The sequence below is a fragment of the Capsicum annuum genome, chromosome 1 (genome assembly GCF_002878395.1).
Source record: "Capsicum annuum cultivar UCD-10X-F1 chromosome 1, UCD10Xv1.1, whole genome shotgun sequence".
Lineage (NCBI taxonomy): Eukaryota > Viridiplantae > Streptophyta > Magnoliopsida > Solanales > Solanaceae > Capsicum > Capsicum annuum.
In genome coordinates this window covers 196844240-196858015 of record NC_061111.1, presented here as the reverse complement: position 1 = coordinate 196858015, position 13776 = coordinate 196844240, and the positions used below count along the sequence as shown (strand labels likewise).

Sequence of the window (13776 nt, the reverse complement as noted above, 5' to 3'; positions counted from 1 at the left end):
GTTTCTTCGTAAAAGAGCTCGAATTAACCCGTTGCAACTGCCTAGCTCCATGCATGGGAGGAAGACTTGGCTTTTGTGGATAAGCACATTATGAAAAGGTCAACACTCAATTTTCTCACTAATTAGAGATAGTTTATGGCATTTGATTGGTTATTTACTTAACTTCTCTTTCACTAATTATTTCTTGTTGACTCTAACAAATTCAACAAATCATTAGCAACCTAGCTATGGGAAAGAATGGCCACAAATAATTCATTTATCATTTGATATATAAGTTACAAGATAATTTAAAGAAAACAAAAATACAAATGTAGCTAGAAGTATAAGGAAATGTTGTTACACGTCATTAAGAAGAAAGTCAATTAGGTTACCCAACCCTTACTATTTTACGTAACAAGTTTAGTGAGTGATTTTTTAGACAAAATTATAAAAATAGTTCGGCATATCTAGATTTCTTTATATTTTTTCCCTCTAATCTATTTATTATAAAGAACAGTATATATATGTTTTTATGTTTTCCATACTTGCTTGGCAATCTTACAAATGGCAGGCAATTGTTTCATGGATTAATTATGATTTCTATTTTGATCTATGTATATACTTTTATAAAATTGTGTCTTTTCTTGTTTCTAGTTAGAGAGTTAGGTATAGTTGAGGTGAATTAGTTGATATATAATTTTAATCAACTGACCAGAATGTTCTGATCATTTTAGTTTTGGAACCACACACACACAAAAAACTAATTAAAATAAATACTGAATTCCCGTTGTCCTAAAATACAAGTTTCGAAATGAGACACGTGGAACTAGACCCCAAAATACACGGTTGAAATAATGTTATTTCTTTAGTTATAGGGAAATGTTTCAAAAAGGCAATACATAAGGAGAGGTCTTAGCTAAAATAATATAATACTAAAAGAAAATAAACTAATTTTGTTTGATGAGTATGTTTTTAATTACTTGTATTTTAACTCATCTCTTTTACATATTGTTCCCTATAAAAAAAAAATACATAAAAAGGCATATTGTACACATTAATCCTAACTTAGGTTGGAACTTGGAAATCATTAAACAAAAGTTCTTTTGGGCCTTTGGCATGGATGATATACGGAATTAAATAGTAAACATAAAAAAGTGGTAAATAACGTAAATCTCGATAGTTTTGATATTTTATATAATTATTAAAAAATTTTATTTTAGGTCTGCTGCGACACATAATTAGCCCCTGATAGATACAATGAAGGTACATTTTTTTCTTTGTAAAAATACATAATTAGCTCTCGATATATTTTTTTTTATTTTAGGTCTACCGAGATACCCAATACATTCAAAGAAGATACATTTTTTCTTGTAAAGATACATAATTAGCTCCCGATGCATGTTTTTTTTTCATTTTGGCTTGGGTCTAGCGAGATACATAATTAGCTTTCCGACTATCCAATGAAGATACATAAGTAGTTGAAAATTTTATAATTATCTTATAAGGGTGGAGATTTGTATAAATATGATAAGATAAGGTATTTATGTTTACGTTATTTTTCAAAAAAACAGTTTGTAAACCAAAAAAATAACATACCACTAGAGTACTCATGCAGATCATTACAAAATTATGGATAAAAGAAAGTTTCTCAACGTAGAACAAAAATATGGTCAAAAGCTGCTAACCCCCACCACCCCCCCCCACCCACCCCCCCCCCCCCCCCCCCCCCCCCCTCCTCCCAAACACACAATACATACATATATGAGTATATGTATACATTTATATATATATATATATATATTTCCATTTCCTTGTATAAGTTGAGCATATCGCGGGAAATCAGATAAAACTTTCTTGGAATACCTAATTTTTCTACTTCTATATATGGTTTAGAAGCTCTAGATCTACTTCTTCATCACCCCCCCACCCCACCCCACCAATCTTTTTTTTTCTTGATCAAAAACACACCACACTTTCTCTTTCTTTCTTCAAAAGAAACAAAGCATTAAGGTAATCTCCAAATCCAATAATGTTCATTTTGATTAGTGTGTAAGAATTTTCTATACATGTATACTTTAAATAAATTTGAACTACACTAGCTAGGCCTGCACTTGCACATATTTACATATACTTACAAACATGTTTCTTTTAATATAATCTTATTTTATTACTTATAATTAGATAAAGTTGTTGGTTAAAAACACGATGAAATTCGTTATTCCCTTTTCTTTTCCTTCTAATCTTTTTGTTATAGCAGGCCGGCATATATAATAAGGACATAGATTTGTCCCATACTATTGATCCTTTGATTATTTACTAGTATATTACTGCTATTACTTTCTTGAATTTCTTAATATTATTTTAAAGCATGCCTAGAAAGAAGAATTCACTTTGTTTTATTAAAATTTGTTTGCTTAATTAACTTAAAAATGAATTAGGAGAAGATTAATGGAAGGACAAAATCAAGGAGGTGGAGAAGTGAGAAGACTTCATATCATATATTTTTTGAGTAGAAAAGGTCGTATTGAACATCCTCACCTCATCAGAGTTCATCATTTCTCCAGAAATGGCATTCGTCTTAAAGGTAATTAGTTCTCTAATCTTAGTATATATTTTGTTGTTTTTCCTTTTAATTTGTTGTGAAAAAAGATGATTAATGGGATTTTGTTTGATTAATGATTGGATAATTATAGATGTTAAGAGATGGTTGGGAGAATTGAGAGGAAAAGACATGCCTGAATCTTTTGCTTGGTCATACAAGAGGTTAGTACAAGTTTTTATATCATGAAAATTTCCAAGGATGGTGTATTGAGATAAAAAAAACTTACTCATACTCGGTGTTTACTAAATCAATAATTACATAGAATACATTTATGCATACTTTTTTATCATTTAACTAATTGTTAATCTATATATATTTTCACCTTAACCTATCACTTGATTATGATAAATTATCATAACTTGGTATACACATTGAAAATTTGAGCTGGAAGGGTTATGGCTTCTTGATATACACCGATTCTAAAGAGTAATTAACGAAAAGTGATTAATAGACATCGAGGTGTCTAACCAGCGGCTGAGTCAGGAATTTGACGAACAGTGTGTAAATTTTCTTCTCAGTTATGTTAAGAGTGTGCGTATTAAATATACACTCGTAATAGACAACATTTAAACTTTGTATACCACCATGTGTTGTGTCGAACGACTCTATTGATATTAGTTATTGAACTTCAAATAAAGAGCGATGCATAATGCGCCAAACCGCCTAGTAAAATTTTCTATGTATGAATTAACAGTTTAGAGTGAATATTGTATTTGAAAATTTGGATTTTGTCTATTAAAATCAGAATCAAGGTACAAATCTCATATGACAGAGTAAAATTTAATGCTCTGATGATCCTCTAGTTGGAAATGGGAATCAATCATATCATACCTCAAAATTCAGTCTCAATTAATTGTGCTGGACATATATGATTTGGAAGTTGAGATTTTATTCCTAAAAATAGAAGAAAAAAAAAAAGTAAGTCAAAATTTGTGATGCAGAAAATACAAGAGTGGATATGTATGGCAAGACTTACTGGATGAAGATCTTATTACTCCAATTTCGGACAATGAATATGTCCTTAAAGGATCAGAAATTTCATCCATAATCCCCATTAAAGGCAAGTACCCCTTCTCACTTCTTATTTTTGGGTTAATTTCACCGATGATCATTTAATAGACATTTAAAAATTAAAATTATATTTTGACCACGAAATAAATTATAAGTACTAATTTGGAGTCAAATAAAGTATAAATAGAATATTTTAAAATTTTACGTTCAAACATATTTTTCGAAGTGAAAAAAAAGTAGATTTTCATAACCAAATGAGCCCTTAATTTTTTCTTTGTAACATTAAAGCTGTAAAACTATATTTTATAATAATAGTAAAGTCATGATTGAACTATCTATAACGCTAAAATCACAAAACTAGTTTAGTCTATTAGATGAAATCAACCCTCCAATTCTCTCATTCTTTATTAATATTGAGTTATTTAAATTAGATCACAAAAATAGTAACTAACTATTATAACAATATATAGGAGTAATTACCTTGGACCAACATTTTCGAACATCAATTATAATAATATTCATCTTTGCAGTAATTTGGAGTCAATAAAGTACGTCAACATTATTTTAATTGGTGTCCAAAAATAGCAGTATTTATAATAATATTCATTGGTATAACTATAACAATTTAATGTCCATGCCTTTTTAAAAAAAAAAAAAGACACTTGCCAAGAAATGTAACAATTTAACCACCTACTATCTTCTCATTAAATGAATATTGCCTTATTTAGCATAAATTTAGTTCATTTTATTGTTGGAAAAGGACATTCAATAATCAACCATATTTTACTTACTTACAATCACTTCACAAAAATGATAAATCTAGACATAAAATTCCCATCAATTCAAGAACAAAGTATTAAATTGAACTTCACTATATTAACCAAATTTTCTATATACTATATAATTTCTTCTGCAGATGTTTCATTTGGTGAAAAAGGAGTAACAGCAACAACCATGCAAAAGGAACAAACAAAACAAGAAGATCAAAATCCAATGGATTCATCAAAGAAAACCCCTTCAGAGATTGAAGAAGAATCACAAAACATTGCTTCTGAAACATCAACAATCACCACTGATAATTCACCAAAATTCCAAGAAGAAGAAGAAGAAAAAGTTAACAACTTTGATAACAGTTTTTCTTCTAACTCTTCTTCATCTATTTCTTCTTTTGGTTCAATGAAAACCAAGAAGAAAATAGATCAAGACCATCATCATGTGATTGAACATGGAGAAAACAATAGTACAGACAAAAATTCATCGAAAAACCCGAAATTCAACAAGAGTAAAAGCTATTCAAATGGTGCATCCAGTATTTTTCGTAATTTGATAACTTGTGGAGCTGTGGATACTAATGATGCTGGAATTGTTCCATTGAGAAAAAATAAAACTTCTTTAAGTAGTGATAAAACTGTGAGTTTTTCATCTGAGATTTGTAAAGCTGACAAAATTGGAGGATCTCAAAGGATTTTTGGTACTAGTTGGAACCAACAAACAACTAATGGAAGGTAATTAATTAATTTTCGCTTATTATGAACAGTTACTTATAGTTATTTTATAAGGTGTAGAAATTCTGTTGTGTTGTTAATGATATGATTATTATTTTTCGATAAATTGTAGGAAGAGCTGTGATGGGGCATTCGGTTATTCAAAGAACAAAAGTGAATTTGGCAGTCGTAGATCAGTTTCTGCTAATTATAAGCCAATCAATGGACCCAATTGCTCGTAAGTTGTTTCACTTACAACTATGTATTACATTCAAGAAAATCATAGTTAAAATTTTGAAGTTTGACTGTCGTTAAATTGACAAGTTTTCATAGGGACTTGAAGAGTATGTCATTTTTTGTCTAAACTATCATTAAACGTCTCACATAATAAAATAAAATCTCCGGTTAAATTAGGAAAAAAGAATGTGTTATATGCTTGTTGTTTACCTAAAACATCAAAAGAATTGGATCAAGTTCAATTTGTCAAAACGACTAATGTTTTGGGCTAAATAAGTAAAGTTCTTTATTTTCGTAAATCTCATGTCAAGTCAAAACAGGTCTTCTTTTTTAAACGGAGGGAGTATTTCTTATTTTAGAAAAATAGTTTAAAAAAAGATAAAAGCTAATTTATATAATCCAACAAACCCAAGTCAGTCAAAAGAAAATTTGTCGAACTTCTGTGTTCAAGACCCTAATGGAGCAAGGTTTTAAATCTTTCTTTTGTGGTCAATTTAAACAAAGTGCCAAATCAACCAAAAAGGGAATCTGTAGGTCAAAGATTTATCTTTTTTTTAGTTTAACTTTTGACCTTTTCAGGTCAGCATCATCCAATAACCCCTTTAATGTGTTTTCATCTTTTTCTTGTGTAAGGTCTGTTAAGTACTTGAGTTAGTATCTTCTACTTTGTTTATTGTTACATGTTTATTTTTGGCTGTGTCCATCTTGGCTTCGTAGTCTTTATTGATTTCCCTTTTAGTTGCTTTGTTTTGCTAGGGTACTGCTATATTTTCTTGCAACATGTCTGTTGGAAACAGTTTATCTACCCTACTAAGGTAGAGATAAGGTCTACATACATCTTAACGGGAGTATAGTGGGGTTGTTGTGTACAAGGAAAGACAAAAATGGAATAATATGTCAGCATAGTATTAATTCATGACACTGTTGCAGGCAATGTGGAAAGCCATTCAAGCCAGAGAAACTTCATGCCCATATGAAATCCTGCAAAGGGATGAAAGCACTGGCAAAGGGTGCTTATTCTGCTACAGCTGCTGCTACTGAGAAGACATCTAAGGATGCATCAAAAGTGGATTCTCTTTCTGCAAAGTTCTTGACTCATTAAATGCTAGAGCTTTCATTTTAAAAAAAAAATTATTCTTTTTCAGCTTCTGTTGGAATTAGATTATGGTTTTATTTTTAGAACTTGGACACGCCTTCCATGTATATTTGAGTAAGAAGGTCCACAGGCAAAAGCCTAAGCAATTCAAGAATGTAGAAGTGTAAGTCCATTTTTACTGCATTCAATAGTTATAAGCCTTATTTTCCATCTTAATCTCGAGAATAGCTCTGCAGAGACGCTTCAAATTACCCCGTGCAATGCGAGTTAATTGAGCATATGTACAACATAAATACCAATTTACATCAAGGACATACCTAGTCCAATCCCACGAGTAGGACGGTAGAGTGTACGCAGACCTTATCTCTAAACCTTGAGAGCTCAGGAATAGGAGTAAAGAAAGTCATGTCAATATACTGTAGACTGATACCAGATTAAACAAACAAAAATAAAAAGACAGATGGGTAAAGAAGTCTGGGATATTTGGGGACAGATCAACTTTTGATGTTGAAAATATCTAAATTTAAGATTTCTTTCTCCAGTTCAGAGAAGCAATGAAGATATATTCTTCTATACATTTGGATACTGAAGCACTAGTCATATCTACTCCTCTCTAAATATCTTAGAGCCGGGCGATCAATTAGGAATTGTGTTAATGACCATATTCATGTCCCCGGAAAATACCTTATCTATAGCATCAGGAAAGAACAATCAAATTTCCAGGCTGTTAGTTGTTAATAGCTAAGACCATTGCTCGTTTTACTTGCCTCCAAGAATCGTGGAGTCAATATGGTTGAGCAAAAACCTATATAACTTCTTTTTTAACCCTTCTACCCTCTCGTCTACTCTGTTCCCTAACTTAACCATGTCATCCAACCACTGATTGACCCTTTTGAGCTGACCAAGAAGACCTGCAATTTCAGAATTCTCTTCCACAGTATTCAGCCCAAATCCCTTGCTCAACGAATCTTCCAAGAAGTTCAAGAACCAAGCCCGAGATGAAGAAAGCAACTTTTCTGCTAAATTTGCAGCCTCCTTCAGCCCACTCTCTCTCGACCATTCTTTCCTTTTAATATTTGTTCTTCTTGTAGCTGGTAAATGCTGCTTCGATCTAGATACTGATCTTCGTCCACTAGAATCAGGACCAGACGGCCCATTGGTTTTAATGCTTGGCTTGTTTATAGGCGAATGGTTTTCCGCTTCAGTAATCTTTGGATTGTTCTCTAGTATAATGTAATGAGATTTCTCGCTATCCAAATTTTCCTTCTTGCCTTCCTTTATCAACAAACAGAAATTGGAAAGATCGGAATCAATTGCAGCTTGAATCCAAGAGGCTGCGTTCTTATTTGTAAAATTATCACAAATTTCTGGAAAGGGATTCTGCAGACAGAACTTGTCATTGCCTTTTGCTTCAGGAGTTCTCGTCACCAAGGATTTCGTAACAGCCGCTGCTTTCTGCATGTTTTGATGAAGGTTCAGAAATTGCTCAACCAGTTGTCCAGCAGGTACTTTCTTTGACGCTTCACATAGCTGTGCAAACATGCTGTATAGAGGTAGGTGGTAAGGAGGAAGCTTACCTTCTATGTCTTACGGGCAGAATGTAGGTTCATAAAAAAAACTAAAAGGACATGATGCAGGACAAACAGAGAATAAGGAGAAAGAAAAAGGAAAAACTGAGAAACGAGACGAGAATAGGAGAGATATATAAGATAGGAAAAAAAATAGAGAATGATGGAGAGATTTAATTAGTAAATCATCAGTTCATCAATGAATCAAATTCAAATAGGTCGGTGCATAAAACTTCTGTGTATGTAATATAGAGTTGTGAACAAAATAGTACCCTTAGAACTACTACTTAAACCAAATGGCAAGCTGGATCCTAGAATTGGAAACAGAAGGTGGACATACCAACTGTCCAACTCCACATCGAAAGAAATGAGATTGAAATAAGAAGTTTAACCAAATTTGCCCGCCCCAGAGGCAATCAAGAAAGCCGCAAGTGAAAATATAACAAACAAAAAGGTGATCTTATTCAACCATTCTTGCCTATACATTGCAAAAGAAAAGAGTAGATAAAACTTATCTAGGTTCACTTTTACTTCATTTCCAACGAATGGATAATGATAAATAATATCTAGTAATCACAAGGTCATGGGCTCATGGCGCAAGCCAAATGGACACTGCTAAAGAAAGGAACGTGCCGACTCAAAAGGCAGCAAACACCACATAGTCTTGCATGGTACCAATATAAAAACTATAAATTTGATGCAAGATAACATTGCTGGATGAGCAATCAGGTGGAGTGCTGCAATATTAGTGAATTAAAATAAAACTATCTAAGTAAGATTGGCCAATATAGCGTTATTATACAACTAAGCGATCAAGACATTACACAAAATTTATTTACAAATAGACACCAACAGAATATGTGATTCAAATATTCAAATGCAAAGTAGAGGCATTGAAATAAAAACTGAACAATTACCTCATGCACTGGATGACATTTTCTGCAGCAGCAGCTTCTTCTAATGCTTGCATCGCAGACAGAAATGCGACATTCCTATGACTTATAACTTCCTGAAGAAATTACAATACACAATTTGATACACAACTTCCTGAAGAGAATATAATTCATAATTTGATAGACAAGCATACCGCTATCATAGACTAAAAACAAATACATTCATTCTTCACATACCTTGCCAAGGTCACCAACTGTAGATGGAAGTGAACTCCATGAAATCCTCGAGTCTGACCAATTTTTAAAACTGAGAGCCACCTTTGTCAGATTGGACGGAAGAGTCTCATCTTGTGTAAGCTCTAGATCTTTTCTAGTTGGCTTGCCAACTGATCTCGGTGAGACGATAAGCTCTAGATCTTTTCTAGTGGGCTTGCTAACTGACCTTGGTGAGACAAGCTCTAGATCTTTTCTAGTTGGCTTGCCAACTGATCTCGGTGAGACAATATTATTTTTACTTTTAAGCGGTGAAATACTTGCAGTTGAACGCCTTGGTGTTGAAACTTTGTCTAAAGAAGGCTTCTTCACAGAAGAAAGCTGCAAAATATCGACTCATCCAATTCAAACACAATCAACAGAACATAGGCAAGATTTTTTTTTAAAAGAAAAAAGACTTGGTCAATATTATATGTTTAACTAAAACTTCAGACACATCAAACTAAATAAAACACTAACATGATTCGAGATGACTCATCATCCGTACTCTATAACATACTAAGGCATATAAAAGCAAGCCATATAACTACAGGATACATTTCTTAAAATTTCCATGGAGACAAAATAGCCAGGTAGCTTGAGCTACAACATTGTGTTACAATATCTGGATTTAGCATGAACAGATTGTTCCGATATCTGGCCCATACATCCATTATGAAACAAAACCAAGTGTGATCATTTTAAAGAACCAAACAAAGAAAAAAGACAAGGACATTGAAATTAACCTAGTGCATTAATGTCTAACCATTTTTACCCTAGGTTTAAAATTGAACAAGCACATTTACCTAAAAACATAAAAACCAAAACTACTACTCTCCTAACAAACACATCAGTAATGGCAATGAATAAACACAACAGAATTCTAGTTGCTAACAGCATTAAAGCAACCAAACTTAACCCCTTTAAAAGAGAAAACTTCACTACTTTGTCAAGCTTAAATTAAATGAAGTCACATTCTGCCAAAAAGTTCATCAACAACCAAAACAAGTGGGGTTAACTTACTGTATCCGAACCCGATAACCCGGTTCTGGATTTTGACCCATTTCTCTCACCGGGGCTCCGATCCCATCCTCTTCTTACTGAATCCAAACTCAATCTCCTCATCTCTAACCCCTCCACCTTCCCATTTCCTATGGACTTTCTTCTTGATTTCACATCCTCATTCACCGCCACGACCCGTTTAACCTCATTCTTCTTCCCCTTTTTCGGGTCGGGTCGGTTCTTGGCAGTGAGAAAATCACTGGAAATCAAATCTTTAGGATCCCCAACACATGGCCGCCTCTTGGGAACCGGCTTAACACCACGAAGAACCGGAACAGGTGAACCGGAGTCAAGACGAGTGACATGAATGAACTGACCCAGTTGGATCTTGTCACTCAGTATCAACTCAGCATCTTGTTCTGATACAGAAACGTAAGCTGAATGGTGAGAATCAGACACGCGCAGATAAAATCCCCTGCTTTTCCATGGATCATCATCAAGTGAAGGAACTATACTAATCACCTGAAAACCCCCATAACATAAAAGGATTAAAAAAATGCACAGAGTGACAGAAACATGAAAATAACAGGAGTTTTTTAATTAAAAAATGGAGGAAATGGAAAAGGGATTACAAGGCATGGCTAAAGTTCAGGCAACCAACCAACTTAGCTAGTAAGATTTCCGAAATAGTAGGATTCAAATCATCCACAAAAGAAAAAGTTCCCACTATCAACAAATTTCCTTAGTCGGAATCTCTGTCGTGGATCAGATTTCAGAGTCAAACGGTTTGAAAATGATTTTCTTGGTGACTTGACACACGGAAACTCAATGTCAAATGGTGACTCATATCTCTTTGGTCACATTCGAATTTGAAAACCCCTTTACAAACTTTGAACAAATAATCAAATCATTTGATAAAAAGGGGGTGTGACAGCTCGAATACCTTTTTATTTGACCAGCATTGTTATTTAAAAAAAAAAAAAAAAAAGAGCTGGAATAACTAACCTGAAGAAGAGCAGAGCGGTGTTGGCCAGCGACTTTAGTATCTTTATCATCGAGGTGTTGCAAGAGTTTAAGCAAAATACCAGGCGTGAGAGACGCCATTAATGCAATGTGGATGAACAGAGTAAACAGAAAGATTATCAAACATGGCACTGTCAACAATGCAAGAAGGAAAAGGACAAAGGGAATAGCTTCAAGATTTGAGAGATGGGAATGGGGGAGGGGTCTTAGCGAATCTCAAAAAGTTTTGAGACGACAGGTGTCAAATGGGGATGTGGAGTTTGGGTGACAGAGTTGCAGAAATAGTACATAAGAGAGTGGGAATGGGCGCAAATATCAGAGTACATCCGTAAGGAGGAAGCCAGTACAAGACAAGATTCAACTAATAAGCTACCATCCTCCTACCTGGACAACTAATAATCCCTTTCTTTGAGACACATTCAAAATCAGGTTTCGGGTTCGAGTCTTCTTTTGAGCAAGCATGCTTTTGTTAAGAGTGTTTTATTTTAGTATGAAGATTTTTAGCCTGAATTTGTATTCAGTCATATAGATATTAAACACTAACAAGAAAATCAAAAAAAAATCTCAGAATATGGTTATGTAACTTTCGTTCTGAATTTGAAATTTGGAATTAAGAAAATTTAAGTTTGTGAATTTGTAATTTTTATAATTTGAAGTAATGTTTGAATATTTATCTCACTTGGAAAAAATTTAATGTTTTGTGAGCGAAAGCCTCAAAACAACTGTTTGAGCTAATTTTTATGAACTTAAAAATATTTAAAAATTAAATTATTAAAATTTGATCAAATTTTATGATCAAACACTAGCTAAATTTGTTAAGTGCATACTTGACAACGAAAACTTTTTTTCAAATAAGGACCTATATGGTAATGATAAGTATTCATACTTTTTGAAAATATTTTCACTTTATTTAAAAATCAGCTCAAGAAAAATTTAACTACAATATAAAATTGTATTTGAAATTTGAAAATTACATAAAACATCATTTTCACATTTTTCACTTTTTCTCCATTTTTCTTTTTCAATATTTTCCCTAAATTTCTTCCTTTCTGTAAAAATAACCCAATTTAAATTATATTTCATGTTTAAATCATATTTCTTGTTTTTAAGTGAAGTATATTCTAACAACCAAATATTATTTGCAAAAAATATAATCGAATGCAACTCCACAACTTTATCTTCAAAAAATTTAAATAACATAAAATAATATTTGTAATAGTATTTAGTAAACCATTACATGGTCTGATTTATGACATAATATAATTATTTATTTTAAGTTATTACTTTCTTCAAAAAATAGGATCAAACATAACTTCAACTCCAACTCTAAAAGCTTCAAATAAAATAAAAAATATTTAATTTTCATGGCTAAACGGCCACCTAACATCTGCACATTTTACTTGTTCATGTGTCTAACTTGACACACCTTTTACTATTACATTCCTATTAGTTATTTAATTATTGAGAAATAATTATTATTTAATAATAAAAATAAAATTGACATAAAATAATAAATTAATCTTATTTTTAAATTAAACAAGTGAAATTACACAACTATTTTTACCGGGACAAGTAAAATGAAAGGATGGAGGCTGGAGCTATAAAAAAAAAAAAAAAAGATGGATGGAGCTATAAGCTATTCTGGATTTCCCCTCAAACAAAGGATCTTTTTTTAATTATTTTCTCCTCCTATACGTGATCCATTGTTTCAACTGCACGGTTGTGGCCGCTAGGGTCCTCCAAATTATAAAAAATTGGATAAGTTTCTTCCTATTTGTTTGGAAAAAAATATTGGAAGAAACTTTATAGACTTTGTAATAGAGTATTATTTAATCCGACCAGAAAAGACCTTAATCACTACTTTGATTTGTGAATGTTACCAAAAGTGAGAAATGTCCTTATAAACGCTCCGACAATTGGAACATCAACTGTCCTTCTAAATGCACTTAGGATTGCTTTGCTTTGGTAGATTTCCTCCACTTTTTTTTTTTTTCAATTGGCAAATGTGTTGGCACAAGCGAGAAAGAGGTACAAGTTAAGTTCTCAAGTGCTCGTATGTTCGTTCATCGATGTATACATCAAACCACATGATCTTCAGAAACTTTTGTATGTGTATGTCATTACATATTTGTTGGGTCAAAGTGAATCTACTTGTTCCGTTCTATTGGAAAATGACTTGTACTATGGTCCTAATGTGCGTCGTGTCCCTCCTTTGCCTGCAATTCGTATTTGTAGATACTCTCGCTACATTATTAGCTAGGTAAAGATAGACTGATCGAGCTATCCCTTTGATAAAGGGCATCTCGTATTTGTAAGTCATATTACACGTTGATTGGATAAGAAACGTGCATCTCTAAAGTCGAGATGTGTATTGGTTGGGTCTTTAGACCAACTCAAAGGGGTTGATATAAACACACACAGGCATGTATATCTTATTTTTAATCCAATGAACCTCAACACAACAACAAAAGTACATCCCACTAAATAATATTATTATAAATAACCTATAATTGTGAAATAACTTGTGTCTAACCAAATGACCACTTCAGTGTACATTTTGCATTTCCACTACTAGACAAATTTGATATATACTTGTAATAGTATAATTTTCACATAATTTCTAATTGTC

At 32.7% G+C, this 13776-nt stretch overlaps 2 protein-coding genes across 6 annotated transcripts; one reads left to right on the top strand and one right to left on the bottom strand.

Annotated features, from left to right (window-relative positions):
- The first annotated feature begins 255 nt into the window (after positions 1–255).
- Positions 256–6625, top strand: LOC107843404 (protein SOSEKI 1). Of its 5 annotated transcripts, none has more exons than XM_016687683.2 (7): positions 256–366; positions 2418–2563; positions 2673–2742; positions 3523–3641; positions 4509–5097; positions 5210–5314; positions 6244–6625. In XM_016687683.2, the coding sequence occupies exons 2-7, from the start codon at positions 2428–2430 to the stop codon at positions 6413–6415; spliced, it is 1191 nt and encodes a 396-aa protein (XP_016543169.1). In that variant the 5' UTR covers positions 256–366; positions 2418–2427; the 3' UTR covers positions 6416–6625. The 5 variants fall into 5 exon arrangements, with proteins under 5 accessions (XP_016543169.1, XP_016543196.1, XP_047255567.1 ...); XM_016687710.2 differs by having other exon boundaries at positions 314–402; XM_047399611.1 differs by having other exon boundaries at positions 333–397.
- A 264-nt stretch (positions 6626–6889) lies between these two features.
- LOC107843396 lies at positions 6890–11608 on the bottom strand. Its single transcript, XM_016687671.2, has 5 exons — positions 11130–11608; positions 10146–10646; positions 9108–9464; positions 8895–8986; positions 6890–7952 (listed from the first exon to the last, which is right to left on the bottom strand). The coding sequence occupies exons 1-5, from the start codon at positions 11226–11228 to the stop codon at positions 7169–7171; spliced, it is 1833 nt and encodes a 610-aa protein (XP_016543157.1). The 5' UTR covers positions 11229–11608; the 3' UTR covers positions 6890–7168.
- Between the last annotated feature and the right edge of the window lie 2168 nt (positions 11609–13776).

Bases quoted from the DNA above. Each gene is read 5' to 3' on its own strand.
- LOC107843396 (XM_016687671.2), bottom strand. From the start codon at position 11,228: ATGGCGTCTCTCACGCCTGGTATTTTGCTTAAACTCTTGCAACACCTC. The intron at 10,647-11,129 runs GTTAGTTATTCC...GGGGGTTTTCAG, and splicing joins ACCGCTCTGCTCTTCTTCAG to GTGATTAGTATAGTTCCTTC. The intron at 7,953-8,894 runs GTAATTGTTCAG...ACCTCTATACAG, and splicing joins AATGTCATCCAGTGCATGAG to CATGTTTGCACAGCTATGTG.
- LOC107843404 (XM_016687683.2), top strand. From the start codon at position 2,428: ATGGAAGGACAAAATCAAGGAGGTGGAGAAGTGAGAAGACTTCATATC. The intron at 2,564-2,672 runs GTAATTAGTTCT...GGATAATTATAG, and splicing joins AAATGGCATTCGTCTTAAAG to ATGTTAAGAGATGGTTGGGA. The intron at 2,743-3,522 runs GTTAGTACAAGT...TTTGTGATGCAG, and splicing joins TTTGCTTGGTCATACAAGAG to AAAATACAAGAGTGGATATG.